Source organism: Chlamydotis macqueenii, chromosome 25 (genome assembly GCF_036417535.1).
Source record: "Chlamydotis macqueenii isolate bChlMac1 chromosome 25, bChlMac1.mat, whole genome shotgun sequence".
Taxonomy (NCBI): Eukaryota; Metazoa; Chordata; class Aves; order Otidiformes; family Otididae; genus Chlamydotis; species Chlamydotis macqueenii.
Genome location: NC_141580.1, coordinates 3789874 through 3817868, shown reverse-complemented (window position 1 = coordinate 3817868; position 27995 = coordinate 3789874). Strand labels below are relative to the sequence as shown.

The window sequence follows — 27995 nt, the reverse complement described above, 5'->3', positions numbered from 1 at the left end:
CACCAAAAAAGGCTTTCATATAAATGATAATTTTATTGTAAATAAAACGATACATTGGCCTGGCTTTGCACTGCAAGCCCCCGGTCGGTATATATAGACTACTGGTTCATGGTCTTCTGCGCAATCCAGGTTAAAGCCCTTTCTCCCTGCTCTGCACGGTTTATGTCAGACAGGTTCTCTCCATTCCTGAACTGCCCCCAGGCACGTCTGCCTCTTCTAACTGGGAAACTCAGAGCTGCTCGGAGAGATCTGCTCCTAAACAAGGCTGGGATTTAAAGACTTGAAACTCAAATGCCATTAAACCACAGCGGACACCAATTTTTTTTCTGAAAATTAAAGACAGACTGAATAGTCCCAGCTCCAAGTGCAGGTACCAAGGTGACGGCCACAGGACCGTACGTATTCAAATACATCAAACCCCGCCATCCAGCAGCTATTAACCTCAGCACCGGTCACCGGGATGGCACTCGGCCTCCCCGTACAGCGCTGAGGATCTGGCCTTTGCCCACCAGAGAAAGCGTGGACAGCAGGGACAGAGATTTACTGAGGTGTCACAAGTCACCCTGGCTCTCTGGGCACTTGGAAATAACACGTGTCACCCGAGCAGGTACCGATTTCCCTCTCGGTCAATTTGTTTTGGCAATGAATGGCAACGGGAATTGTCTGGAGCATCTGCAAATCCTTTGGAATACTACTCCAAAAACAAGAAAAAAAAAATATCCAAATTGCTGCAACCTACTGCCACTAGAACAGGCAAAGACCAGATTTACTGGAGAAGCGGCAAATAACCTGGAATGCACAGAATCGTCACACCAAGACCAAAATGCCAACGGTTTGTTTCCTAACAAGCTCAGACAGCCAAATCCCCCGTTCCCCCAAGTTCCTCTCTGCTGGGAATCTCACATTTTCCCCCGCTCACAGTTTCAACTGTTTCAAGACAATGTGACTCCTCCAAGGTGTTTTTCTGAAAACGGAATGTTCTCCATTTCCGCAGTGCCTTCCATCGAGGATCCCGATCTCAAAATTCACCATCTATCCCTCCCTGGAAGGAACGGCAGAAAACACACCATGACATTTGGAATGGACACAATGGCTCACTGTTAGCCCGATGCTCCTCCTCCACTCTCCCCTAAATGAGTTTATTCCCAGTTTTTTCCAATTCTGTCAGGATAAAGAAGCCAGATATAATTCAATTGAGAGGTATAATTACATTTATGTCCACTTGAAACTTTTTTTGCTGCCAGGGCTGTGTTAAGAGACTCTAGCATAAGTGGTGGCCCCAAGATTATTCGCCGTAGCAGCGGACTTAGGAATCCAGATCTCCCTTTTCCCTAATCAAGAGGGCTGTGAGGAAACAAAGAACGCATTTTGGCTTGGCTCTACTCGTTATAAACCGTCAGCAAATTCTCTGCAAAACCAGCTGCTTTTTTTTCCTTTTTAAATTCATAAAGGCGTCAAATTTATTTCCCATCCTCCCCCCTATCCCGTAACAGTCGAGTCGATATATATAAAAATCACCAAATATGATCTTTTACGATATAAATAAAAAAAAAAAGTATGAGGCATCACCGTTTACATGATGTAAAAAGAGCTAAAAAAGAGCGATATAAACTACAATCATAAAAGTGCATCTCCAAACACACAAGTAATGCTTTGGCTTGTTCCTGTGCCAAACGGGTGGCATTGGGTCGGGTACTGGAATACGAGAAGTCCAAGCTGGCACCCCACGTTCTCCGTCGCTGTACGGTTGCTATTTCCTTTCGTTAACAGACTGGAATGCAGGTGTATACAGAGCAGGCACATGTCAGCATCGGTGGTGGGAAGGACCAGAAGCTCCGGTGGGGAGAGGACCGAGCCCATCGGGCCGTGACGCTCTTTGCTCTGCTCTGGAACAGCCTTCCATGACACGTATGAGGTAAAAGCCACAACAGATCCTGAGGATTTAGTTGCTTTGAAACACTAAAAGTTGCATCGTTTCCTCATGCCCTATTCTCTCCCAAAACATGTGTGAGATGGCAAGGAAAGACCACGGAAGAAGGTCCCTATGTGGTGAGGACAAGCCAAGGGTAGAGAGAAACCTATGCAGACAAGATCGCTGCACTCTCGATTGCTGCTGTACGTCTGCAGGGTGAAGTGTGACAAAAAGATTCCAATCTTTGGCATATTTAGGTGCTAGCTGCAAGGCTTGAAGAGTGCTACCGGGCCCCGCAGGGGTGCTGACCACCACGCTTCCCTCACCAAGACTACGGGAACGATTTCACATTCCTCTGCAGCACACGCGGCCGTTTACACCACAGCAAAGCGGTGTAAAGCGCTCCCTAAAACAAAGCAGAAGTGTCACGCCCTCGCTTCCCAGCGGTGCGAGCGACAGTGAAGGGCAGGCCAAAAACGAGGCCATGTGTCTTGACAATTTGGAGTGAAGCTCCAGGTTTGGAAAAGAACAATAGAAGTGCTCTCACTAGAATTCAATAAATTATGGAACAAGGGCTTTCACGAAAGGTATCCCCCGAAGTGCCTGCAACTGAAACAGTGCATCCTTGTAGCAGCGCAGGAGAGCCTGGAAGTGGAACCAGCACCAGCCTGCTTTCACTAATGACACATGGCGCTGAGTTTGGCACAGAAAAACCACTTCCCGTTGGGACATCTTTTCAGGGCTTTTGGTTGCTTGGGGTTTTTTAGGGTTCTTTTTTTCCTCTTTTAATTCACCACAGGATTATGTGTTCAAGGAGCTTGGTTTCATTAAAACTTGCTTTATCCTGCTATTAGCATTCACTTAAAAACTGTTAATTTTACTGCGTTATGAAAGCGATTTTCACGTTTTTATGGGGGAGAAGAGTGGAGGTATGCGGAGCCTTACTACGGTTTCCAACACAAGAGCAGAACACCTTTAGCGCTGCTCTAGAAATCAACATTTCAGCTAAGAACACATCAGCTTTTCTTAGTTCCATTTCACACAGATAACTTACAATTACTCCATGAGTCTCCAGCACTTAAAAACTGCTGGTCTTTTCTGAGTGAAGTAAGGACTATCAGTGCCCAAATCAACACCCAGGATTTGAGGCTGGTGAGCCATCAGGAGCCCAGTTCTTAGAGATGTGGCGCCTTTCAAACGCAAAATCGCTTGGATATGTTTTGCTGGTACCTGCATGGGGATCTCCAGTTAATTTTAGAAATATGCTAGCATTACAAACGCGCTCTCTGGTTCACTGTTTGGCTTTACTCGTACAAAAGCTTATTCAAACAGGGCCGTAACATTTTGTGGAAATCTTAAATGAAGACCTGCACACCTGTAAAACAAACCACCCACACTGAAGGGCTGAGCTTGGTTCTAACTCACTACGCGCAGCTAAAACCAGCGTCCAGCTACTTCTCCCCATGAAAAACTCAATTTTCCATTAGGCCAGGTCCTCACAGAAACACATAAACTTTTCCTGAAGTAAATTCCTGGGCACCAGATGAACCATCTTTGGTTTCAAGGATGGTAAAGCTACCAGCCAAAAAGATGGGTGCAACAGAAAGCTGTTCTGCAGAACTCCCTTCCAGAGGGTTTTGTTTAGACCCAGCAGTCCCAAGGAGACAAAGCAGGAGCACGGATTTGTCAGCTATGAGGACACAAACTAACCAACGTTGTCTTAATGCTAGGACAGATCAAGCCTTGGAAATCAAGCTCTGGATTTTCTAAGTCAGTGGGAGAGCCCTCATTTCAGGCCCTGGAGTGACTGCATTCTGCTGAAACTTTTCTGATTATCCTGACATTTAGCTAGAAAGATCTCCCTCACCCCCACCCCAAAATGCATGGTTTCATTATAAAATAACACAATTCACATACTTTTGAATCAATATTTTCTGAACACCTTCAGATGCTGAATACTTAAGAAGAAAAATATATCATTATATAGCGAGCGCATGCTCAATGACACATGGCTTTTTGCTGGATTCATGTACTGTAGATGCCTCTAAAGCCCTAGCAGTTTGGAAAACAGTGACCCACACACAGAGAGCTGGTCTTGATGGCCGTTGCACGTTTCCATTCTGAAGAGTGTAGCTCTTCCAGTTCCCACTTTGGTTTCAGATTTCTTCTACGTTCAACTAGCGAGAGGCTTCTTAGATTCCCATTCTCGGGCCGGCAGAAAACATGCAGCCAGCTGCAATTTCACATCAAGGTAACTAGGGCAAAAATGCAGCTCTGTTTGGACAGCTGTTGGTAAAACAAACATTAGTCCAGCAAACAAAGGTATCAGGCACAAGAGCAGACCCTAGGTTCCTTGGCATCATTTCCCCAAAGGACTAGGACAGCTGAGTTGGCATTTTGAAGATGCAGCACCACAACGGGCAGTTGCAACTGGACCAGACGGGGCACTGAAAGCCCAGCAGGAGCTGCTAGCGAGGGAGGTAATTCAGTACTGGAGCTGTGCAAACTGATGTCTGAGCAGCTCTTCAGCAGAGGGTCTGTGCCTGGCTTCCACAAAGATCTGCTTTAGAAAGTCCCGGCAATGTTCTGATATGTGGGAGGGGAGCTGCGGGTTGGTTGGTTGGGTGGCAATTTTGAAAATGGCTGCCATGGCTTCGTACTCTGCCCAGGGTGGTTTCTCTGTCAGCATTTCCACAACAGTACAACCGAGGCTCCTGGAAAAACAGACGGGGGAAAAAAGGAAAAAAAAAAAAAAAAAAAAGGTGAGAATTGACTCACAATAATGCACAGTGTTCAGAGAGAACTTCCAAGCAGCCAACATCAAGGTACAGCTCTGCTCTGAAAACAGCTACAAAATGGCTTTGTGCTCAGCAAACCCCATGTGTGCACAGATTTGGAGCCAGACCTGCCAACGTCACAGCTTTTACTACTGTCAGGCTAGCAGCGAAGTGCTGAGACAGGCAGCCTGCTTTCCGCCGCGGTTCTCGCTGCACCTAGGACTCTCAAGTGCCACCTCTCCAGCTCTCCCGTGCTCAAATTCGACTCTCAGTAAATTTGCATTGACAACAGGGGACAAGAGGTGCGCACGAGATGTCCCCGAAGGCACCGGTTGACCTCAGTGGTATTTCGGGTGCTGCTGCTACTGTTGGGTCTCAACGGCACTTGCTGGGTTGCAAGGTAGGAAAGGTCCACTGAACCAGACCTGGTTGACCCCACAAAGCCATTTCAGCAAAATTCTTTTTCACATGGCAAAAAAAACCCCTAATATCTCCACTGCACAAGAAACCAAGCACTGAACGGTAAAAAAAAAAAAAAAAAAAAGTCTTAACAGCTCCAAACTGAGAAAGCAGTAACGTGAAGGCAGAACTTGTAAAGTTTACGGGGCTCTGCAGGCTCCTTCGAGGCAAGAACGTGATTACGAGGATGGACGTGGCTGAGCCACCACTCTGAAGCAAGCGTGACACCAGTACCTTCACAGGCAAGCTGGGTTTCTGTAGCACTGCAGCAATTGGGTTTTGTTCGAAAAGGATTAATTGCTTCCTGCAGGCCACGGATTAAGCAAAAGCAGTTAGTGAACTTTTAATATCCAGTCCTGTGCTTTGATCACATTGTTCCATTAAAAAGGCAAAACTGCCTCTTCTACCTTTAAACTAAATCCTCTTTTGAAGTGAAAAGCAAAGACAAGACATTTTCAGAGGCAGACTTGCATCAATTGCCAAGACAAGGAAGGAAAGGAATTAAATCCAATGAATATGCAAGAAATGACTTCTTGACAAGGTTTAAAATCCAACGTGAAAATTTTACGCTGGTTTCCAGCCATTTAAGACTTACTAGAAGAGAGTACAGAAAATGCAAACCATGTGTGCTGAAGTGCTGGGGGTTTGCTCAAGAGCAAGCAGGGATATATTATTGTTTAGACTGATTTATACCGTTTAAGCAGATCCGGTTTCTTTAAGATATTCAGCAAACAGCAGGAATGTTTTTCATGTCAAGTCACTCCAGCAATAACAAATAGCTCACATATTCTGCTATTTAGGAAAAAGAAAATTGGAGAGGGGCCTGCAGCGGTGGCGGAAAGCCAGGCGGATAGATTTGTTACGTCTTTGAGCCTCTCGGCCATACGCATCCACTCTGGGACTAACGCTGCACTGGAAAATTCTGACCCCCCTAAATAACGATCGGGATTGTAGGAACGGGAGCCCAGCCAACGGCAGCGTCTCTTTGATGGGAATGGACCGATGTCAGCACCAAGAGGAAATCCACAACTGCATCAATCCAGGGGGAAGGGCACGTGCTCCACTCTCTCCCCCAGCATCCCAACTGGGAAAGTCTGCAGAACTTAACTCTTTGCACACGAGACAGCTACGTTTCCACTCACCGCTTGTACAGGAAATAGCACAGGGCTTGCTCTACTGCGGAGAGACAAATGTGCCTTTTGTCGCTGTCATTTAGTCTAGTTTTACAATCTCACCTTTTTAAGGCCTCCAAAACTAACATTTTGACACAGGACCATTTTGCTTTTTCCGTTCAACAGAGGCTGTTTCTTTGCTACGCCAATAATAGCACGGCTACAGTTTCCATTCATGCATACTTCAGATCACCTCTGATCTGACCTGTATCTTTTGTGTTATTCCAGGTTTGGGCATCTTTCCTTTAAAGCTTTGTCAACATGCTCAAATTCTACTCCTTCCATTTCCACAGCCTTATAAGCATACCTCTCATTTTGTAACAAAACGAACGGACACTCCCTATACAACTTCCATTCTCTCTGAAGGGATATAAGAAGGATGGAAATCTCACACCAGAAAAAAAGTCAGAAAACAGAAAATCAGCTATGGGTTCGAGGCAGGAATGAATGGAAATTATTCCTGAAAAGCTGAACAAGCAGTTGTGTCTTGACATTGCAAAGCACAGCCTGCAGCAGGTCATGTCTTGAGTTCAAATCAACTATTTCAGTTCTCCTTAAACCGCTCTCACTTTGGATCCAGACAAAATCTGAATTCAGATGTACTGACAACAGAATGTGTATGTCTTATCCCCACTCCAGAAAAGCTATAAATTGATCTACTGACAGAAAGGTAAAGCCTCACCATACGTCCGCTTTCCTTCCATAGCCTTCTCCGCTGATCACCTCTGGGCTCATCCAATATGGCGTGCCAGTGACAGAGCGGATGCCTGTTCCAGACATACAGATTGTCTGCAGCCGTTTGCTGGCCCCAAAGTCCCCAAGCTTCACATTCCCAGCAGAGTCACGGAGAATATTGGCTCCTGGACAAAAAGAAAAAAAAAAAAAAAAAAAAAGAATTGAGACAGCTGTTTTCATGCAATCCAGCTGTTGGATCCGCAGCCTATGGAGCTGATATCCAACACAGAAATACCGGTGCTCACGGTACGGCTCTTTCCCCATTAAGTCTCAGGTGACCTGTTAAACATCATTTCTTTATTTCACGCTGTAGACAAGCCAACGGCTAATGGCTGCAAATGGGAAAAATTTCAGGGGAAAAACACAAGGAAGTGAAGGGGGAAGGGAAACGAGAGCTGAGTCAGCACAGGCATTGTTAACATCGCCCGTAAACAGCTCAGCCTATGCTGGGCCCCCAGGCCAACAGCTTAGATAGCACTGAGCTCTGGAGAAAAGGATTTTATTGGGATGCTGCTTTGGTGAGTCTAACCATTGCTTTCTGGTCAGCTGGGTAACAGATGTAGCTAATTAAACCACTCTGAACTCCTACAATAAACAAGTCAATCTCCAGTTTACTTGGTCAGAGGTCCTCAACACGAAGCACCAAGGTAAAAAGCAAACGTAGGAACTTAGCTTGTATGCGGACACGAACTAAGGCTTAGTCACCAAAACCAATTCTTCCTCCCAAAGCCACAATAAGACCAAGAACTCTGTGTTGCCATTATCTGGTATGTGCCTATGTGAACTCTTCCTACCCACAAATAAAACGCATTTGTGCTGAGGAGACAGCTTTATCACTTCACTTCCCCACTGGAAGAGCTGGATTCAGAATAACAAGCCTGTCCACCCAGCACCCTGGAGGCAAGTTCACAGTTTGGCTTAGATGGGTGCAAACTGGTGAATAACGGACCAGGCAGGAAATCATTTTGTAAAGAGCACCACATGAGCAGTATACAAGGTGCTATTCAAAAATCAGCAGCTCATTTGCCTTTGCCAGCCTAAAGGGGATGCAATGAAGATTTACAGGCAAGAACAGGAGGATATTTTTCCTGAAGTGAACAACCCTCACAGTGCCCCTAGAGCACAGAAAAAATTGTGTGGTGTCTGCCACATCTGTTGACATTAACTCTTACGGAGACTGGCTGGCTCCACGGGGTTATATTGGGAAGAGGAAAATTAAGGACTAAGCCCAGAGGCTCTACAGGGAAGATCAGAGATTCCTTACACAGAGGAAGCAGGACAGTCACAAGAGCCGGAGGTAAGCAGGACTGCCAAGAGCAGGCATGGAGCTCTTGCCTACCGGCTGAGAAATGGTACTTTGGCCAAGCAGAGAGGAAATCAGAAGACAATCCACAGGGAAATGAGCACGGCTTATGGGAGCAGTGAAAGTTAGGTGGCAACTCAGCCTCATTTTGCTGGGGTGTGAGAGAAAGATGAGGAGTTACAGAGCAGCGTTCCTAAGAATTAGAGGCTTCCAGTCTTCCTTACTACAAACAACTGCCACGCTCTCAGGTTTAAATTCTTAACACTTGTGGGTTGTTTTTATTTTCAGAGTTCCTTTAGCATGTGGTCTATATATAAATCACCAGCTGATCTCACCCTTTATGTCCCTGTGTACAATCATGTTGCTGTGAAGGTACGAGACTCCCTCGAGAATCTGGCGAGTGTATTTCCGGGTTACATTTTCCGTGAGCGCGCCATATGCCTTCAGCTGGTCTTTCACTGACCCCTGCACCAAAAGCAAACAGAAGGGATTGGCAAAGAAATGACAAACCACAAATCTTGCCGTCTCCATTCAATTCCCACGAGCTGTGACTGCGTTATACACCCAACCGTCAAATTAATGAATTCTGGCCCCTTCTAAAGCCTTTTTGTGAGGCTCTCAAAGCATCTTGCCCTATTAAACCCCTTTTAAGAAAAGCAAGGACATGCTTTAGGGCAAAAATAGCTTAAGGAGGTTCTGCCTCTTCGTCCATCCTTGAGCTGTGCTTCTACAACTGCTTGTGAAGACAAGCAATAAAATAGTTCAGCAGACTGATCTGAGTCAAAAGTCTTGCAGGGTCAGTTTTAGCCTAATTTGCCATACTATAGGACTCTGCTAATTCAGTTAATTGGATTTACAAGTTAGCCTAAGTTCTCTGAAGTACTTTGTTAGAACAAATTTGGACTGAAGAAAAGAACTAGTGTTAGTGACTAACGAAGAGAATGTATTTCAAGTACAAGACACTAAGAAAAAATACCAAAGATGCGGTTTGGGCGAAAGTGGTGGCACAGTATGAGAAAGGGGCACAAGGTGAATTACGTAGTTAGGGTAACCACAGCAACTAACAAACCAACTAACAAAACCACCCATCTCACTTTGTGGTCTGCAACTGTGCTGCTCCTGTCCGCTCTTACCCCTGGCATGTACTCCATGAAGATGGTCAAGGTCTTCTCTGCTCGATCCCGTAAGCAGCCGTAATACTGAACAATGCGTTCGTGCTGGAGATTCTTCAGCAGCTGAATTTCACACTCCAGGGCACTCACTTCCTATGGACGTTGAAGGAGAAAATAAGGTTCTGGCCCCAGGAAATATTCCATCCTAATAAAACTGTCCATGTCACTGCAAGGATGAGGCCACTACTACACTGAAGAAGTAATCCAAGGCATGGGCTTACCTACTTCTTGGGAAAGGCAAACATTACCACGTTAATCCTTCCTGTAAATTAAGCAGGTAAGCACTGGTGCAGAAGCTTTCCTAGTTAGAATACAGGCAGTATCATACATGGATTTAGCACCAGAAAAACTTTGCTTCTTGTCTTGATTCTGTCAGCTCAGTGGCTTCAGCCGTAGGTTGAAAGCATTCTTCATGCACAACACAGATATAACCCTGCTTCTCACCACTAAGCTGAGGACAGAAAGTGTTCATTTCAATTAGAAAAAGCTCTCAATACACAGCAACAGAATTGCTCGGAATCTTTCTGTAGGAACCTCAACCCACGAGAGAGCAAGACTACAAGTGCGGAGAGTTCCTAACTTCTTTTGCCGTCCAGTCCTGTTCTAATTTACACTGATAATTTTACCTGAATCAACCCTAGAAACGGCTTCCTCTCACATTTACTTCAAAGAACCTGCAGCTATGTACATGAAACTGATTCTCTGCTTTATTCCTGCCACAGACAACAGGGTGTCTTAGTGCAAAGGCAAAAAGGCTATCCAACAGTTTCAGACTGAATCAGAGATGTTTATTGCCCAGGAAAAGTATCAAGTTCTTGCTGAATCCAGGGAATGAACAGGCGGAACATCAAACGTACAGGAGCATGAGGATATACGGAAAAAAGAATGATGGTTTCCCCAAAATTAGTCCCACTTAATTCTCTCCATTCCTGCCACTGGAAGGTGCCAGGTTCACTTCTCACTTTGGGAGAGGATGCAACTCTTCAAGAGCAAGGATCTGACTGCTGCAGAGACACATGGAATTAGAGGAAGTTGCTTAATCAGGCCAAGTGATAGTTTAAGGCTTGGAGTTCCAGTGCCTACAAAATACACTCCACCCTGCTCTTCCTTGGCTCAGAGTGCTGTCTGATTTACAACAGAGACATGGTATAACTTACAACTTACCAAGTTAGGACTTATCTTGGCACCAACATCCCATATAAAATCAGAATAATTAAATCTTCACGGATCAGTTATCCCAGCTCAGAGTGAATTTGCTCAATACTGGGAAATCAGTACATTAAAACACCAGCAAAGAACCTAACAGCCACTCCAGCTGCATCCCCTCTGCAGGGAGTCGTGTGCTAACGTCTTGTTTCAAGGTGCCCCTTCCCATCTCCACTATTTCTAATGTGCTCTCACATCACTGCTCTTGATTCATTTACAAACCACAGTTCAATTTGTTTTGAGGACAGGGAGAATTCAGAAGCAGAAAGCGGCAATTAATAGACTTGGTACAGGACCTACTATATAGCCCAGAAAGCTGGTTTTGCAAGTGCATGCAGCTTTTTTTTTTGTTTAAAAAAGAAAAAAAGTTCTACTCTTTCTGGGTTTAGTTTCATTCACATCCATGTCTAACCAGGAACACAGGGCAGTCTAGTATTCCTCAAGTAACCTGGCAACAAACCAAAAAGCTGAGAAGGGAGAGCCAAAAATTAAGCCAGAAAATGGATTTTAGTTTCAGGCTGAAGTTAATAATATGGAAAAGTAATTTTTAAATTACTCTTATTCCTCTCCACATGACTTGAAACCCTAGTACAAACTAAATAAGATACTAGCTTTCGAGGAGATACAATCGCTTTATAGGATCTCAAAGCATAATGAATTTTAGAAGCCATGATGAGAATTACCTTGCTTGTTTCAGGACTCTCTGGGTCAAACTGGACCTGCTTAGCTGCAAGCTCTCTGCCCGTGTCCACATCATAACACAAATACACACGGCCAAAGGCACCCTGGCCCAGCAGCTTTCCTCGTCGCCAGTTTATTGGTGCACTTGGAGCTAAAAAAGAACAGTAATAATTTCTCTTTTCATTATACTATTTAAAGATAACAGTGATCTTTTCAAAGATCAACCTCCATCATACTAGGATTGAAACAGATATTTTGCAGTTGAGGAAACAGACGTGAGGCGCTCTCTCCCAGTATAACAGAGTTAGTGGCAGAACTCCGAAGAAAATCCAACCATGAGAATGACTGTTCAGCTTCTGGGACAATGTGAAGGACACGAATTCTGAGTTCTTTGCCAACCATTGGTTAGTTTGGGGTTCCTTCTCCTGTGGGAAGGATTTCACTACAAGGTTATCTGCACAGCAGAAAAATCAGAAGTCATAATTCCCTACTAGACGCTGATAAGGTATGGGCCTTAATGTAAGCACGGTGCAGGTATCTTCTTTACCTGCCGAACAATCAGACTCTAATAAAAGTATCCGTGAGAACCAGCTAAAGCAGCCACCTCCAGGTTACGTCAGCAGGGAATGACGAGTTCTCATTGTTCTACTGCGTTGGTGAGCACACTGCACAAGCAGCAGTCTCCTGACCCAGAGATTAACACCTGAGCCCAGTTTTCCAGGCTGCACTTAATACCAAAACATATTACTTAAAGACCAGTGCTTTAGCTCTGGCTTTGAAAATGATACTACCAGACTCACGCAGTGCAATGCATCCAATTACATTCTATCTAACGAGAAACTCTAAAAACAGAGAGGAACCAGCCATCTGGACAGTGTGAAAATACAGGAGAGCTGAGAGATTAGCTTTGCCATGTCTAATTTAATCAGATTTACTGCCAATCGGTGTTCTAGTTGCTTATTTTCCGCATTAATGTCTTCATTTTCATCCTTAAATTACTATATGGGATATCTGAAGTTCATCAGTAAAGATTAATGTTCCATTTATTTTTGTTGTAATACAAAGTTCCTCAAAAAACAACTCAGGAATGCTATTAATAGGGAAGTAAATCTTTCTACTAAGGAGCAAGTGAAATAAATACAGCTCTTAACTGGTAAAATAACTGTAATCCACAAGCCTGACTACAAATGTTGATGTATCAAGAAAATAACCAAGCTTATCTGATTCTTAAGAACCCTGTAGATCATCTAGATCCAATCAACTTATATATAAGTTTGTGTATATATATATATACATATATAATTTTTTTTTTTTACTTTGCTGAATTTCCAATGCTTTCTAAAGGAAAGGCCAGCTCCCAGTGCAAGACTACGTGTTCCTAGAAGAAACAGAGGACCTGTCTTATTGGTGAGACAGACCGGTCTCAAAACACAGCCATATAATTATGTGGTTTCAAATGGCTCGTTAAAATCAAGCTGTAGTTATATATCGGGTCTGGAGTTCACCTCAAAGCCAGGAGGCCTTTCCCCAGTTATCATCAAGCTGACTGCTTACATTTGGTGGGAATGTTCCTCTCCTGCACACCAAGGGCATTTTCGCTGTCGGCACTCCGCAGGCGCCCCCGGGGGTCCAGGTACTGCAACGCCAGGCCCAAGTTTTCTCCGTTAGTGCTTAAGGAACGACTTGAAGGGACCAAGGTGAAAAGATTCCCTTGGTGACGCCGTATCCGGGGAAATGTCCTCCGGCCTGGAGAAAAAACAGTAAAGTGTGTAAATAACATGCTTACAAGTGGAAGGCAATGGCTGGAGGCTCAGCAATGAAGAGAAGGGAAAGAAAAAAATGTATCCTGGTCTGTTCCCATGGTGTAGAATCTCCTGCCAAACAGGCAAGATGCAAAAATATAACAGTTCAGGGCTGATGCTGCTTGAGCTCAGTACAGATTTGGATCATTCCCAAGGGAAGGAACAGTTTGTAATGCCCTTAGTGCAGCAGTGCAAGAACTAAGGTTGCCTTCCAAAGCAAAAATCTGGTCTACAGGCCACCACGCAAGCTCTGAGGCTTGTTAACAACTACACAGACAGAATGACTTTCTAGATAATGTGCCTGGACTTGCAAATAAAAAACCATCAACAAAGACTATGACAACTTGAACCTCTTACAAAACTGAGAAATTAAATTGCATAAAGCCAGCTGACAAACAGAAATGTGATTCTTTAAGTCATTGGTACATTTAAAAGACCCAAAAGCAAGTTTGCATTGCAAATTTGCAAAACTTAATGAATCCCTGAGGTAGGAACCCATTATATACGACTAAGACTAATAACTACGTCCACTGCTCAACCCTAACGGTCACGATCAGCCTGGATATCCCCAGAAAGGGCCAACGTAACAAAGAATTACAAACAGCCATCGTGGGTCGCTATGAAAATGTGGTACCATACAGAGCAGCATTAACTCCAGCACTAACTGCAACGACCAGAGCACTTCAAGACTCTGGAACTGACAGTTACCCTCGTCACTGGAGGTTGCCATTGCCTCACCTTCTTTTCCAAGCCTGGAATCAAAGGTCTGAAAACAACTCACCGTCGTTGTAGTCTTTGTGCTGCATAGAGACATTGTAGCGCCGAGGGTAGGTCCCACCTTTCCCTGCTTTGTCATAGATCTGATTCTCACGGTCTGGAAGGAGATGCAAAGACAGAAGTCAGGCTCCTTCAAAAAGCACATGGTCTAAGGACAGAACTTCCCTGTAACAGCAGGTTTTTTTAGGAAGAGGTGAGTAATAAATGACTTCATAGCTTTTCAATCAACATATCCTCAGTTCTTCTATTCATATAATCCCAGCACGCATACAGAGCAGCCAGCAAACAGCAGAAAACATCCAGATCAAATAAACTTTATACTGGACACTGACATACCTGAGAACTCCTGTCTATTATCAGGAAAGCTTTGTGCCCTTGACATCCGCGACTTCCGAAAGGAAGGACTATTAAAGAAAGAAGGCAAGAATAAGTTTTGCTGTCTACTGGAGAGGAAGCTACAAGGATTTTAAATACAAGCTAATACACCTGCACATCAGTAACGGTGACTCTCAAATCTGCATCTCTGCAATAATTTCACACTACATTTGCAAAGCTGAAGTCAGGCTAAGCCCCAGCTAACCAGGTTGCTTCCCAAGGTGGGCAGCCATCCTTTCAGCTTGCGCCATTTATTCAGCAGTTCCCCAGCCTGTGGTTTGAGACCCAGTGCTTCCTTCAGCCACATGAAATAGATGGTTAAAACCGAGGCTAAGAGGAAGAGCAGAGCAGGGTACCGCTTGCAGCACGCTGCTCACAGGGCAGCAGACAATGGAGACCACCGCCCCCAGTGAGCTACCACGAGGGATGAGAGTTCCTCATGAAAACTTCTGTCCACTTTCTTCTCTATCAGCCACAGGTGAGCCTGAACACAAGCACTCCTTACAACCCTTGTGTTTCTCCCCAGTAAGCAGGACTTCTCAAGTGAGCCTAAGTATGGCCCCTTCTTTGGCAGAAGGCCTTTAACATGTCTTAAGAGATTACAAAAACTCAATCTGTGCCAAAGCCATGTTATTTCCACTTTTTTTTTTTGGTTAACCAGTGTAAATGGAACAAGCATGATACAGCTTTCGGACTCCCAAATGAGATTCCTTTCCTACTACACAAACCACAACAGCTTCCCCAGATGATGCCCATTCCTATAAAGAATAACTAGGAAGGCTTTTTTTTTTCCCCTGCCCCATCCTCCACTTAGGGCAGGGAAAGAAAAGAGAAGGACAGGTAACAACGTCCTCATACCTCAAAAAATGAACGCATGCATACACACAGGCTAGATGTGTTTCCTTGTAACCCCATAAACTGGAGGGAGTGAATGGCTACAAAACCAAATCTCAAGTGCTTGACGTAAAAGCATACACCATCTACAGGAATCAGCTTGGAGGAATCGGAAAAACACGCTGAAGCCCAATATTACAGGTGCTGGGAAGCCACAGCTGCTACTCAAGTTAATAGGACCTACGGCTGCCCACCAACACCTCAAGTAACACCAACAGCAAAGAAAGGCAAGAAAGATCTAGACTAGCAGACTATGACAAACTCTTCATCGAAGGAAAAGCCTCCCTAATTACCTTCGGAATTAATATTATATCTTGCAGGACATAGGAATCTAGTGTAATGATATATTTCTGTAATTTTAGAATAGGTTGCTGGTGTTTTTTTTTTAAATGAACAAGTAGAGTCTTGTCTAAAAGAGACTGAAATACCCTGCAGCCAGATGTTCTTGGAGTCTGGGCTCCACACAGATGGCAGGCTTTAGAACTCTGTATTTATAACAGAGCTACTGAAGCACCAGCTTGTCAGCGTATGGTTTTGCCAGAAAATAAAACAGCCTTAAGATGCAGTTAATTCTCCTTAAGAAATATATTGGGATATAGGTAGGAAGTTCGTTCCTGTTTCTCATCAAGAAAATTTATGAGATGGAAAACAGACTTTTGCATAAGCACAACTGGCATTTCAATTTCATTTAAGTTCCCACCAGCCTGTACATTTGTACCTGTCTGCTGACCTGTCCAAGGACTGACAGCTTCCTGACACCGAGTTTTCAGCGCTGCTTAAGGGGTCCAGCATCTGCAACACAGAAAAGATCACATGGCAACATCAGTTCTGTCTAGTGCCTGAAAGAAGCAGTACAAGAGGATCAGAGTCCACCACTGCTGGCCTGGAGGATGTCCAGATGAAAAGGGGAGTCTAAAGCTATTTAGAACGTACATTTTTCCTTTGCCTCCCACAGAAATTGTCAAGGACACATGATGTTTGAGCCATTGCTTTAGGTACAGAAGAACTCTGCTGTGAAAATGAAAGCTTAATTCAGCCTTGTGCTGCATTTGGATCCCAACTGACTTGAGGAACAGAGTCTCTGCTGGTGCTGCTGCATTGCTGCCTCCACCTGCAAGTCGCCCTTTGGCCTTACTTCCTATTTTTTTTTGAATGGAGAGCGCAGTTTCAAACGCAAGAGGGTCACAGGAACCTGATAAAAGGAAATCTGAACATACATGTGTAGTGCACACCACAAACCGCTTGCTCAGAGGTGGAAAGACAATGCCCAGCATGCATGGTAACCGCTTCTGGCAGTCCAACTTATGCAACTACAAACAAATTTGAAGCACAGTTTAAATGAACAAAGCAGCACCAGTAGGTGCTAACAAAACTACAGCTAGGGAATCCTCTGGAGCCAAAAAGAGGGTCCAGAGAGCATCAGTGAGTTCCTTAACAGCTGGATTTACTTTTTTTTTTTCCCCAGGCTGATGCTCATACTTACACACTGTTCATTGGTTTCCGGGATGAATTCGCCTTCGCTGTTTATGCTGGTGTAGGAACCCTGTCGAGCAATGCGCTGCTGCCTCTCTGGAACGTACCCAGGAGGTGGGGAACTTCGGCCTGTATTCTGGGAACCTGGGCCAGAAAGAAGGACGTGTTTTTAGATTTATGCTTACTGAAGTGAGACTGCAGATATATGTACACAAAATCCAAATATTCACCTCTAGTGCCAGACCTCTATGATCACAGCAACTCTGGAGTGAACCTGGACAGAAGTGGAACCAGGAGGTGCCACGGCAAAAAGCAAATCGTTCAGCAAGCACCTGCACTGTCGTTTTAGACACTACAAGACTCCTGGTGAAGCTCCTAACAGAGCAGTTGCCTATTTCTAATCTCTTCTGCTCAACCTTCTGAGCATAATTGCAGTATCTCAAGGAAGGCAGAGGACTCCAGGAATCCCTGGCTTTTGGGTATGAACCTCACCGCTAATCTCCACCACTAATCACCACTTGTCAGAGCAAACATCTTCGGTCTTGACTCGAAGTTTGCTTCAAGCAGTGTCTTGACCTTCAGTGACAGCACAAGTCATCAGCTGAGCTCATTCTACTGGCACGGAGCAATTTCAACATCACATGGCAGCGCTGTTACCTTTGTAAATAACCCCAAAATTCCTGTTTTACCATGTGAAAAATGAAACTGTATGACTCGTTTGGGCGAAAACACATTCTGCAATTTGTGTTAATTAGATGGGATAGCTAGAGGGACAGAGAGTATGTTTGGGGGCAAAGGATGAGGAAAAAACATTTTACTCATCTGGTAATGGTACTACCTAAACAGTGAGTGTTGTGCTACCTACTGAGAGAAACTTCACCTCTAGGATTTATTTTTTTCCCTGCAGATCTCAAAGATGACGATACCTTAGAAACAGGAAGACAAAATCCCTTTTTACAGTGACTTATCCACCTGCAGCTCCCACAAACGCTGTGGTCCAGCCAATCTACTCAAGGTCACCCATGAAGTCAGAGACAGCATTTTAAGATGAGGTCTCAAGCTGTGCTCTTTTCGATGCTGTCTTTAATTAACTGTGTGTACTCAGGTGCTACGAAAGATGGGTAAAGATCAGCAAATACTCTCCCAAGGAAAATATTTTCTGCAGAAGTTATTGTAATACAGAGCGAAGGCAAACATCAGCACAAGCTAGCTGGAAACCAGTGCATACAGCTTTCAGAGGACTGCAGAAGGAAAAAAACCACCCAGTGCTGGCATGGCTTAAGAGCACACAGGGGAGCGAACTACATGCAAAAAACCCAGTCTACTCCTTCGAGCTACCACCTGATTTTCCAAGTAGCTCCAGGAGGCTCCCGTGACATCACAAGCCAACTGGTGTGGAGATAAACAAGAGAGCGTGCTTTTTGGGCTGCACTGAGTCACGGGAGCACACTTTCACTCTTTCCGACACAATGCCACGGCCGAAGGGAGCCCAAGTCCTGCTGGCACCAGCCCAGCCGCTATTGTGGAAAGGCCACCATCACTGGGCAGGAAAAGGAAGTCGGCACTAAATCAATGTATATCAAAGGAAGTGAGTGGAAAAAACATAAGTGCTGCCAGAATGCTTAGCAACTTTTTTTTTTTTTAAATCAAAGTTATCTTTACTTCCAAACCTCTGAATTGGTGACAGTCGGCCTGAGGCCCATCCACTTTAGAAGACAGGAACTACACAGCTACATCTCCTGCATGCAAACAACTTCTGTTGAACGCTGCTTTCGACTTTCATCGCATGACGTGGTATGAATAGGAAAGCCTCTATGCCTGAACGCCTTTTCCATATCAGAGAGAGGAGAAGAGAAGGAAGAAAGAATTGCTCCAGGACTGAGCTATTGTCAAACTACCATCAGACCTCTGACAGAACCAGAGCTCTTCTAGATTTCTTAATAATTTAACCCTCTGGTACTTTGACGTGTTCAGAAAATAAAACCAATGCTTTCTTGATTGATGAATGACAGACTAATCAGAAAACAGCCACAAGCTGGGATAAGAAGAAAGAGTCCTAACAACCGGGATACAGAAGGGGCCCCTTATTACTATACAGTTTACCCACGACACACACTCGGTACACTCTGTTAGCTTTGGCATCATTATTTGGATATCTTAGAATGCCAATAAAGGAGAATGATTTCTTTAAAAAATAAAATATTTTTGGCATTGAATTTGTCTGTGAAAGAAGAAACGCGGTGTTCAGACTGCATGGATACCACTGCCTTCTTCATAGGACCGAGGAATGTTGCTTTTTTTATGCTTAATATATATAAGCTTAATAATAAGTTTAATGTAAGTTCAAACTAGAAAGGATAGGAAAACCCTTTTTGTCCCAGGTTCAGTCAGGTACTTCACAAGCTTTCAGCACTACTTTTTTTTGTTTGTTTACTACTTCATAAAAGCAAACTGTACAAAAGGGGATCAGCAGACTCTAGACAGGATACAAGCAGCTTTGCTAGACAAGTCTGGTATTAAGAACTACTGGTCTAGATCTCGAGTGCGTCCCTACTGAGCTTCCTCTCCCAATTACCTTTGGTCAGAAGAGCGCGGATCTGACTCTGGTTTAGACTCCCCAGTAAGGAGATTGTCTGTTCTAGTTTAATGGGATTTATGATTTGACACGAAGCTTGCATTGCGAATACTGACCTAAAAGCCTGTACCAATTCTGCCCCAAGTTCACACAGTTAATGAAACTGAAACACTCCTCTTCCACAGAAGGAGCTGGTTTAAAACTTGGAAACAAAACAACTCTGACATTCCCAGCTCCTGGTACTGCCCTCATGATTTGCAGCACCTTCCGTCTGCAGCGTTAGGTCTGACGAGCCCTAAAATAGCTGTTGTAACAGAGCCACCCTCTGCTTCTGTTTCCTGCAAAATTTAGCTTTCCTCACTTCTAAAGCAAAAGTTGCTTACACAGAATATCATCGGAGGCTTTAGCCTTTGTATTGCAGATCCTTATTAATTGTTCACTTTCTGCCTGCTCTTCCACTGCTTGCTGAATTTCACACCAAGGAGTCAGATTCTAAACCACACTTTTTTTTTTTTTTACCCAGAAGTCTTTGAAGGAGTTTCAGATGTTTTAGTTTCTCATATAAAAAGTTAACAACTTTGAGTATCCTTCAACCGCAGAGTTGAATAGCACTGCATCACAGTGCTATCACAGAGAGATTTGTCTGAGGCGTCCCAATTTATCAGAGATAGAAGTCATAAAAATTACAGGAGTCTTACACAGGCCCTTCCACTAAACACAAGTTCACTAAGCTAACAGAAACACAAAGGAAATGAGACAAAGGTACATATTCCTCTGACTTTTCTCATTATCTTTTGTGCAGCTGTGCCAGTCACCTACGGCATCAGCCTTGTGCCCTACTCATCTGGTAATTACCGGCGTGAAAGGTTAGGGAACTGGTTAGATATGCAGTGACAATTCCTGTGCTACTAGTAAAAAGCTTGACTACAGGAATGAGGACAGATTCCAAAGCCCAACATTAAAAAAAAATTTTAAAATCAAATCTAGGTTTCACGAACTCAAATTGCCAATCTAAATAAAAAGCTTAATGGACTCACGTAAGCTTTCCAAATTTCTAACCTCAATGAATCTGGCTTTAGGACGTCCCCTTTAGCAGCTCCTCAGCTGTTCAACAACTCAGTAAGGAACTTTGAAACCTTCTATTGTAAACAGATTAAGAGCTTTTGAAAATGAACTGCCTTGTCCTGGAATAACCTTTCAATTTCTCATGGCTTTCAGAAACGCTATACCATAAACACTAGTGCCCAAAAGATACATTTCACAAAACAAAGACAAACAGAAGTGGCAAAAATACTCACTGACAGACAGATGCCTACTTCTGGGTTCTGGCTGCTGATAGGGCGTGTTCACATCCCCCACAGACTGGGAAGTTTTAATCCTGACTTGTTTGGGCAGTCCTGAATGGGGTGAAGAACTGGTCTGTTGGGTAAAATGGAAAAAAAAATAAAAAATGAGACTATCTCAAGCAGTCTGGCCACAGTTTCAAAAATATCATGATCTTCAGTAGCAAGAAAGTAGCTGAGAAACAGTTCTAGAGCCTGAAATCTTATTAACTTCAGAGAACACAAACAATAAAGGTGGCAAGAGAAAAAGCTTCAAAATTACGGTGTAAAACAGGAGTCAAACAACTAGAGCATGCTACCCTCCGGCCTCAAATCAAATGCAGGATTTCCAAGTCTCAATGCTTGTCTTCCAATAGCAGCTACCTATGAAACCAACAGGAAGGGGCTGATATCCCTCTTTGACACCAGACTACGGAAGAATCTACAATTTCTATGAGCCACTTTGGCCAGCAGAGAGAAAGGACAAGTCTTCCACTCTTTCGGAAGCAGTTAGATTGCAACCTGACTCCCCATAATTTTTAAAACCGTAAACTGACAATTCAGACAAAGTGAAAATAAATTCTAGAGAGTTCAAGAGCACAAAGAGTCTGGAGACGCCAAGGTGAAGACTGCTTGTGTTGCTTTTATTCAGCCTTCCCTGAACGTACACAGACATGATGCAATTAAAGATCATTCTTCCACAGTGTCATCTTCTCACGCAAACGAAGAAGAGGAATCAAAGGAGACATGTCAAAGGACTTCTCGATTTGCTGAGAAAGATGGAAGGGGTAACTCCAGCATGCTTTGTAGGAAGAGGAACCGCAGGATGGTTTTGCAATTTAGGGCAGTAGGATGCTGCCCAGGAGAACTGTTGCCGTCCTCGTGCAGCAGTTACCCACAGCTCTGCCACGAGAAACTGCGAGGCCACTTCAGACCCCAGAGCGTGCTCACTTGGAAATATTCAGACTGCAGCTTCAGGCAGCTCACACCTCTGTGCTCTCTCCACGGATGACACAGGCAACACGGGCTCTTGACAGAGGAGGGAACAGGATGCCAGCTCTCTGGGGACGGTGCACTAAGGTCTGAACGCACGAAATACCGTGAAGTGCCAACCTCCCCTAGGCCAGTGAGATCCTACATGTGACAAAGCATGTGCTCAACACGAGCGAACATTTTCAATTTTAATCTTCTTGTCCCAAAGTACTAGTTTTACAAGAGGATACACTATTCCCTTCCTCTTCTGTGTTACAGAACTTAACTAAATGTTAACTTATTTTATTGAGATCAACAGAACCAAAGACGCTGCAAGGAAATGAATTCTGACTTCTGAAAATTATTTGAGGATGACTGGCAAGCAAGGTGTGAGGCCACACAATGAAAAAATTTTTGAATAGCTGCTCATTTAATAAGCACCTACCCTTGCAGTGAGTAAGGAGGGAGCCCGATTTAAATCATGTAAACTCTACCACAAAGAGATGCATGGGAGGTGAATAAAGGGTGCAGAGGCCACACCATTTATGTGGACAGTCTGGTTTTAGTACTCTAGGTGTTCAACTTAACCAGTTATTCCTATTAGTTTCTAAACACAAAGAAAGGACTGACAACAGAAGTGAGTTGCTTGATAAAAGAAAGCACAAACGAGCCATAGAAAGAGCCACAAGAAAATTAATATAAACGCTATTCACAAACACAGGTTCTCAGTGCTAGTCACACAGTTACTGCTGTAAAGTTAATTTGTTTTATATACATATTTGTGCCAAAGTCATGGCATTACCTTTCCATCCCCAGAAAAAGAAAAGAGCACAACCAAAACAAAATCTGCATCCTGTACTTCAGGAAAAATAACGCTTCCCGCTCCCTCAGTGGGATGAGATCATGCAGCCAAGAAACCTCCTTCAGACTTGTGGGCTTTTGCTTTATCACATGTAGGGCTCTCCTGTCAGGCAGCTCAGAGCTGAAGAGGAAGTCAGAGGAGAGGGGGGAAACAGTGGCACTTACTGACGACTTCACTGTTTGTTTCTGCTTTGAGCAAAAGAGGAAAAAACAGCTAATAAAAGGACAACACCACAGTACTGGCTACTGGCTGGTGCAGGGATGAGATTTCCTAAGTGTTGACCATAGGTGGCTCACGTAAAGGTTAGATGGTATCATTTCACACCTGGTTTGCAGTCTGAAGACACCGAAATTAACAGAGGGCTGTAAAAGAGGATTGTTTTACTGCGTGATACCAAAAGTGGAGGCCACCTTTTACAGATTGTTTCCTGACAACGCAGAACAAAGTCTGACTATGCTAGGTCAGACAAAATGCCTTCTTGCCAAGTATTGTCTTCAGAACAGCCAGTAACAAATGCTTAGGGAAAGGGCATAGGACAAGGAAAAGCATCATCCCCTCCTACACCTTTCCAGCTTTTGGCATCCAGACATTTTGGAAAGGGCTGTTAACGCTCCTGAAGGTCTTTGCATTTCTGTTAACACGGACTATCGAGTTGAAAAATAGCGAGAAGTATATTTAAGTTCTCCTGACATTTCAAGAATTACAGGTGTGATTATTTCAAGAGCCTGAGCTCACAGCCTGCAGAACTTGAACAGGGATGAACATTCTGGATCAACAAGCTACTACCAACGGAGCTTTCAAGACAGAGTAGCTTTTTCTGTCCTACTCTTCAAGAGAATTTAGTAACTAAAACATCTAAGCTATCAAGGTCTTTGGCTTGAAAAACTGTACAACCTGAATTCTGAAAAAAAGACATTGGTTGAGTGAACAAAGCCCTCCAGTCAAAGATCAGGAATAAGGGTAACTTCTGACTCTTTTTACCCTCTCCAGCTCGCAGTTCAATTCACTGTCCAAAACAGGCAGCTTTGGGAGCTTGACTTAAAGACTTCTCATGCTACGATCTTTTCTGCTGAAAAGTGCAAACTACACTGATGCTCACTGCCACAGTCACAGTACAGGAAAGCAAATGAAGACACAATCAAATTCACCTCAGCTGTGAATACACCGTTAGTAGCTAAAACCAACTTAGTTTCTACAGAGTAAGGCTGGATTCAATGCATTAGGCTACAGAACTGAAAAATCACTGGGAGCTGTCCTCAGGCTTCTCATGCAGGAAAAAAAGCGCTAATAGCTAGTCTTGAAGGACAACCTGTACTTTCTTAAATGCAAGAGAATTACACGCACTTTCAACACTGTGCTATTAATCAAAGGTAAAAAAAGCTCTCTGCGAGCCAAACTCATTAAGTGTTTTCTGAATACACTCATTGGGTACTTGATATAAAATGGCCTTCAGATTACAGCTTAAAAAGCTGCAATGTTGTAGTCCCTGAACAGCTGCTGAAGCTAGGAAAAAAAATAAAGAAAGGAGATACCTATAGTTAAGCCAAAGCAAAGAGGATAAATATATGCATTTGTATCTGTGAAGAATGATTTTACTGATTCCTGTTACTCTCAGATAAGGTCACCATCATGTTTCAGAGACTTAAGCTTAAAAACCTTCAATTTGCTGCAGTCATAGAAGTTGTTACCTACATGGTTTCTGTCCTGTGACAGCAATAATATCCTAAGGCTTTTCACATTAGAGCTTCGGTCTAAGAGATCTACTGCTTTATCCAGGTCATCTTGATTTTTCAAAGGAATAGATAGCTGCAAAATAAAGAACAGGAAAAAAAAATCATTAGAAAAGACAGAAAAAAGAAGTCTAGTTCCACAACAGGTATTTAAACAAACATTAGGAAAAAAAATAATCAGAATATAACATAGGATTCTGATTGCTCAATGATTCCACAAATCTTCATTACAATACTGCCTCACCATCCTTTTAAACAAGGTTTTCCTCCCACATCATCAGAGAAATGGCTGATCCTATGCGAATCTTTCTACGGCACCATCCACAAAAATTTTCATTGCTGCCTGAATGTGTTGTTTGCAAAGAACAAGTCGGAGACAGGCCCCTGCCTGCCTCAAGAGAACACTGTCTCAGAATACTTACGAATGCAGACCTAACAATCAAGTGAAAACTGGGTTTCTGGTAGAGACCAGTATGAAGAAGATGAAGACTCTGAAAGAGGGAATCAAAGGAGAATTTAAAACTTGCTAGTAAGAGCCCATGAAATGATGCTGAGACACCCTCTACTCTACAGCCCACTCACATCTTGAAACGTGGATGTTATTGACACTGAAGAAGCCCTTTCGTTTTTGTCCGGCTCCTATTGGTGAAGGGGGTTTTGCATCTCTCTCATTAGGGACGCAGTCCTAAACGGTAGGAGGGCAACACCACAACCAAAAAACCAAGGAAAAGTCAGGGTGTCCAGAGTGAGAAAGCCAACAAAATATTTTAGATTATTCACATGGACTCTCCCATTCCTCAGAGACACTCTTTCCCATGCCACTTTCTTTTACCAACGACAACAAGCAGAAAGTGTTGCAGCCAGCAGGAGGTAAGAGTGTTACAAAGGGCTGGATGGCTGCTGCTGGTCAGCAAACACAGACAATACAGACTCTGCTATCAGGCAGCTGAAGAAATGACTTTGGAACTGCCTGCAGTCCTCAGACTTTATATACATTGGCCTGCAACAGTTAAAATCCTTCAAACACCTTTTAGAATCACAGAATGGTTTGGGTTGGAAGGGACCGTTAAAGCCCATCCAGTCCAACCCCCTGCCAGGAGCAGGGACATCTCCAACCAGATCAGGTTGCTCAGAGCCCCGGCCAACCTGGCCTGGAACGTTTCCAGGGATGGGGCATCCACCGCCTCTCTGGGCAACCTGGGTCAGTGCTCCACCACCCTCAGTGTAAAAAATTTCTTCCTAATATCTGATCTGAATCTACCTCCCTCTGTTTTGAAACTGTTACCCCTCGTCCTGTCCCACCAGGCCCTGCTGAAGAGTCTCTCCCCACCTTCCCTGCAGCCCCCTTTGGGCACTGGGAGCCGCTCTCAGGTCTCCCCGGAGCCTCTTCTCCAGGCTGAACAGCCCCAGCTCTCTCAGCCTGGCCTCACAGCAGAGCTGCTCCAGCCCTCTCAGCATCTGCGTGGCCTCTGGACCCTCTCCAACTGGTCCATGTCCTTTTGATGTCGGGGGCTCCAGAACTGGACACAGTACTCCAGGTGGAGCCTCACCAGAGTGGAGCAGAGGGGCAGAATCCCCTCCCTCGACCTGCCAGCCACGCTCCTCTTGATGCAGCCCAGGATGCCGTTGGCTTTCTGGGCCACAAGGGTGTATTGCTGGCTCTTGTTGAGCTTCTCGTCCACCATCACTCCCAAGTCCCTCTCCTCAGGGTGCTTTCAACCCATTCTCGATCCATTTTGACTCCCTTAAGACAGTCTCCCAAGTAATACCAGTACAAGCAAAGCACTGATGTTTGTATGATACACACATCAGCATGTTTTCCCCTGGAGCAGAGCGATTCAGCTATGGTTCATATTAGAGGGAAGAAATTAAAATTAAATTTAAGGGTACAAATTTTGGGATGGGAAAAGCAGGTGTCATCCAGAAAGAGTGTTACATGTTCTGAGCACCGATAACAGCGCTCTGTACCTCATTGTTCATATAGTGGAGGTCGAGTGGCTGGCCAAAGGCTGTTTTCACTTTCTGTTGCACATCTTCGTAGCGCACGGGCCGGACAAACGGGATAATTCTGGAACGAAAGAGAATGACTGATTGAATTCAGAGACATACTGGATAACGCAATCAAATTAGATGTTTGAACCATTAAAAACACATTTGAATGTTCTCCTTTCATCCTCAAGCAAGTACTGAACCTTCCTAATTTGAACTCGTATTAATTATTTCAGCAAGGAATTCTTGATATCTGGCCTATTTCCAAATGCTTTGTGAAAATGCAATATTCAACTGAAGATTTCTTTGTCCCTGGACAGAAAAGTATCCTTTACTGTCTTTCCTATAACAGGATACAAATCTCCTATGCACTTTAGCTTAAAGAAGACTGTCTCAGGAAAAAAAACACAAGTAGATTCAGTGAGAGTTCAATCAAAAGCTGCAGAAGGCTCAAAGAACAAAAAAAGTATTTGGTTTAAGTACTCCAGTAACTGAACTCAAAACTCACTCCCTAAAAATTGCCAAAACGCGTTCCAGTTGAAAGGTTTCAACAACCATTCCCACAGCAAAGTTAGCCCTGAGCCCCTGAGGGAAGGCATCAGCAGGAGGACACAAAGGAACCCGAAAACGGTCTTCCCCAAAGGTGGTCTGTGGCATCAACCTTCTGCATGCTCAAGTCAAACGTCTCCGAACAGCTGAATCACAGACTCTCTGCACGGTCTCTGCAGTTATCCTTCAAATCCTGAGCAACACAGCTGGGGCTTTTTCTCAAGAGCTGAAGTCAAATCTAACTAACTGTGCAAGCGTTTGGCACTCACGACTTGCTTTATTTTTAAAAAAATGGCTTTTTTTTTTAAATTAGAGGTCAAATAGATCAAAACTTAAATACTGCTTCAGCTGTAATAGCAGTGGCATAGCTGACTTGCAATAATTCAGAATATTCATACAAGACAGATCAGCTTCATACTCCCATGCTTCCTCCCTCGTGAGTATTTTTCATACGTAACGCATCTCTGGGCACCTTCACCAACTGACGGACACAGAAAATATGCACAGATGTAAATTATCCTGTTCTCCTTCCCTGAGCCCAGACCTTGTGACACACTAAACCCCCAGTTCTCGCACTCAGCCGTTGAATGGCAGGAGTTTTAGACTCACATACACAAATGGCCTCAAGAAAACAAAAACGGCAACGGGCACAGCCGTCCCAGGGGAACCTGGCAGAATCCTGCGGCGCACACATGCTTTTCAGAAAAGGCCAATAGACTTATCTGTGTTTTTATTACTGTTTTGCCTACCTTGGAATAGAAACTCTAATGCTTTAGGTAAAGTAGTAATACGAAGTTCCAGCAAAGTACCTAACACGGGTTCTTTTGGTGGAATGTTCTTCCATCGCTAAGTACTCAGGAAGTTGCTACCTTGACAGCTGTGGAAAAGGACCATTTTCATCCTCTTCAGAAGAACCAGTGAGTAAAATATCCTGGATCAAGAACCAGAGGATTCAAATGCAAACGACAGTTTATTCCAGCAAACCAAGGACGTCTACTGCTCAGAAACCCACTTTCCATCTCTCTGCTGCACAAGGCCCAGATGGTTGGTTGTTCCTGCCTCTGGGCTCCTGCAACTAGACTTCTCACCATCTCCTTGCACAGGCCACGAGACCACGCTGCGTCCCCACCGCCGGCCAGTTAAACACAGCTCTGGGACACGGCTGCCAGCCACCATCGCTCTGAAAGCTACCAGACCACTCGGACCGCTGCTTACCCCACCGCCGCACCATGAAATAACTCTGCTTCGGCACAGCTGA

At 44.1% G+C, this 27995-nt stretch overlaps 1 protein-coding gene across 4 annotated transcripts in view; it reads right to left on the bottom strand.

The window, feature by feature from the left end:
* Positions 1-13: 13 nt before the first annotated feature.
* Positions 14-27995, bottom strand: part of MAP3K3 (mitogen-activated protein kinase kinase kinase 3) — a 40204-nt gene continuing 12222 nt past the window's right edge. For 2 of the 4 annotated variants that reach the window (XM_086766759.1, XM_086766761.1), the window contains 13 exons: positions 26168-26267; positions 24162-24275; positions 20612-20732; positions 16749-16882; positions 15984-16057; positions 14333-14400; positions 14001-14093; positions 12972-13163; positions 11420-11568; positions 9492-9623; positions 8694-8823; positions 7003-7180; positions 14-4626 (listed from right to left, as the gene is read on the bottom strand). In XM_086766759.1, coding sequence (XP_086622885.1) covers positions 4398-4626; positions 7003-7180; positions 8694-8823; positions 9492-9623; positions 11420-11568; positions 12972-13163; positions 14001-14093; positions 14333-14400; positions 15984-16057; positions 16749-16882; positions 20612-20732; positions 24162-24275; positions 26168-26267 — 1714 coding nt within the window. In that variant the 3' untranslated portion in view covers positions 14-4397. The remainder of the gene's footprint in view (positions 4627-7002; positions 7181-8693; positions 8824-9491; positions 9624-11419; positions 11569-12971; positions 13164-14000; positions 14094-14332; positions 14401-15983; positions 16058-16748; positions 16883-20611; positions 20733-24161; positions 24276-26167; positions 26268-27995) is intronic. The other 2 variants (XM_086766760.1, XM_086766763.1) reach the window with 1 other exon arrangement.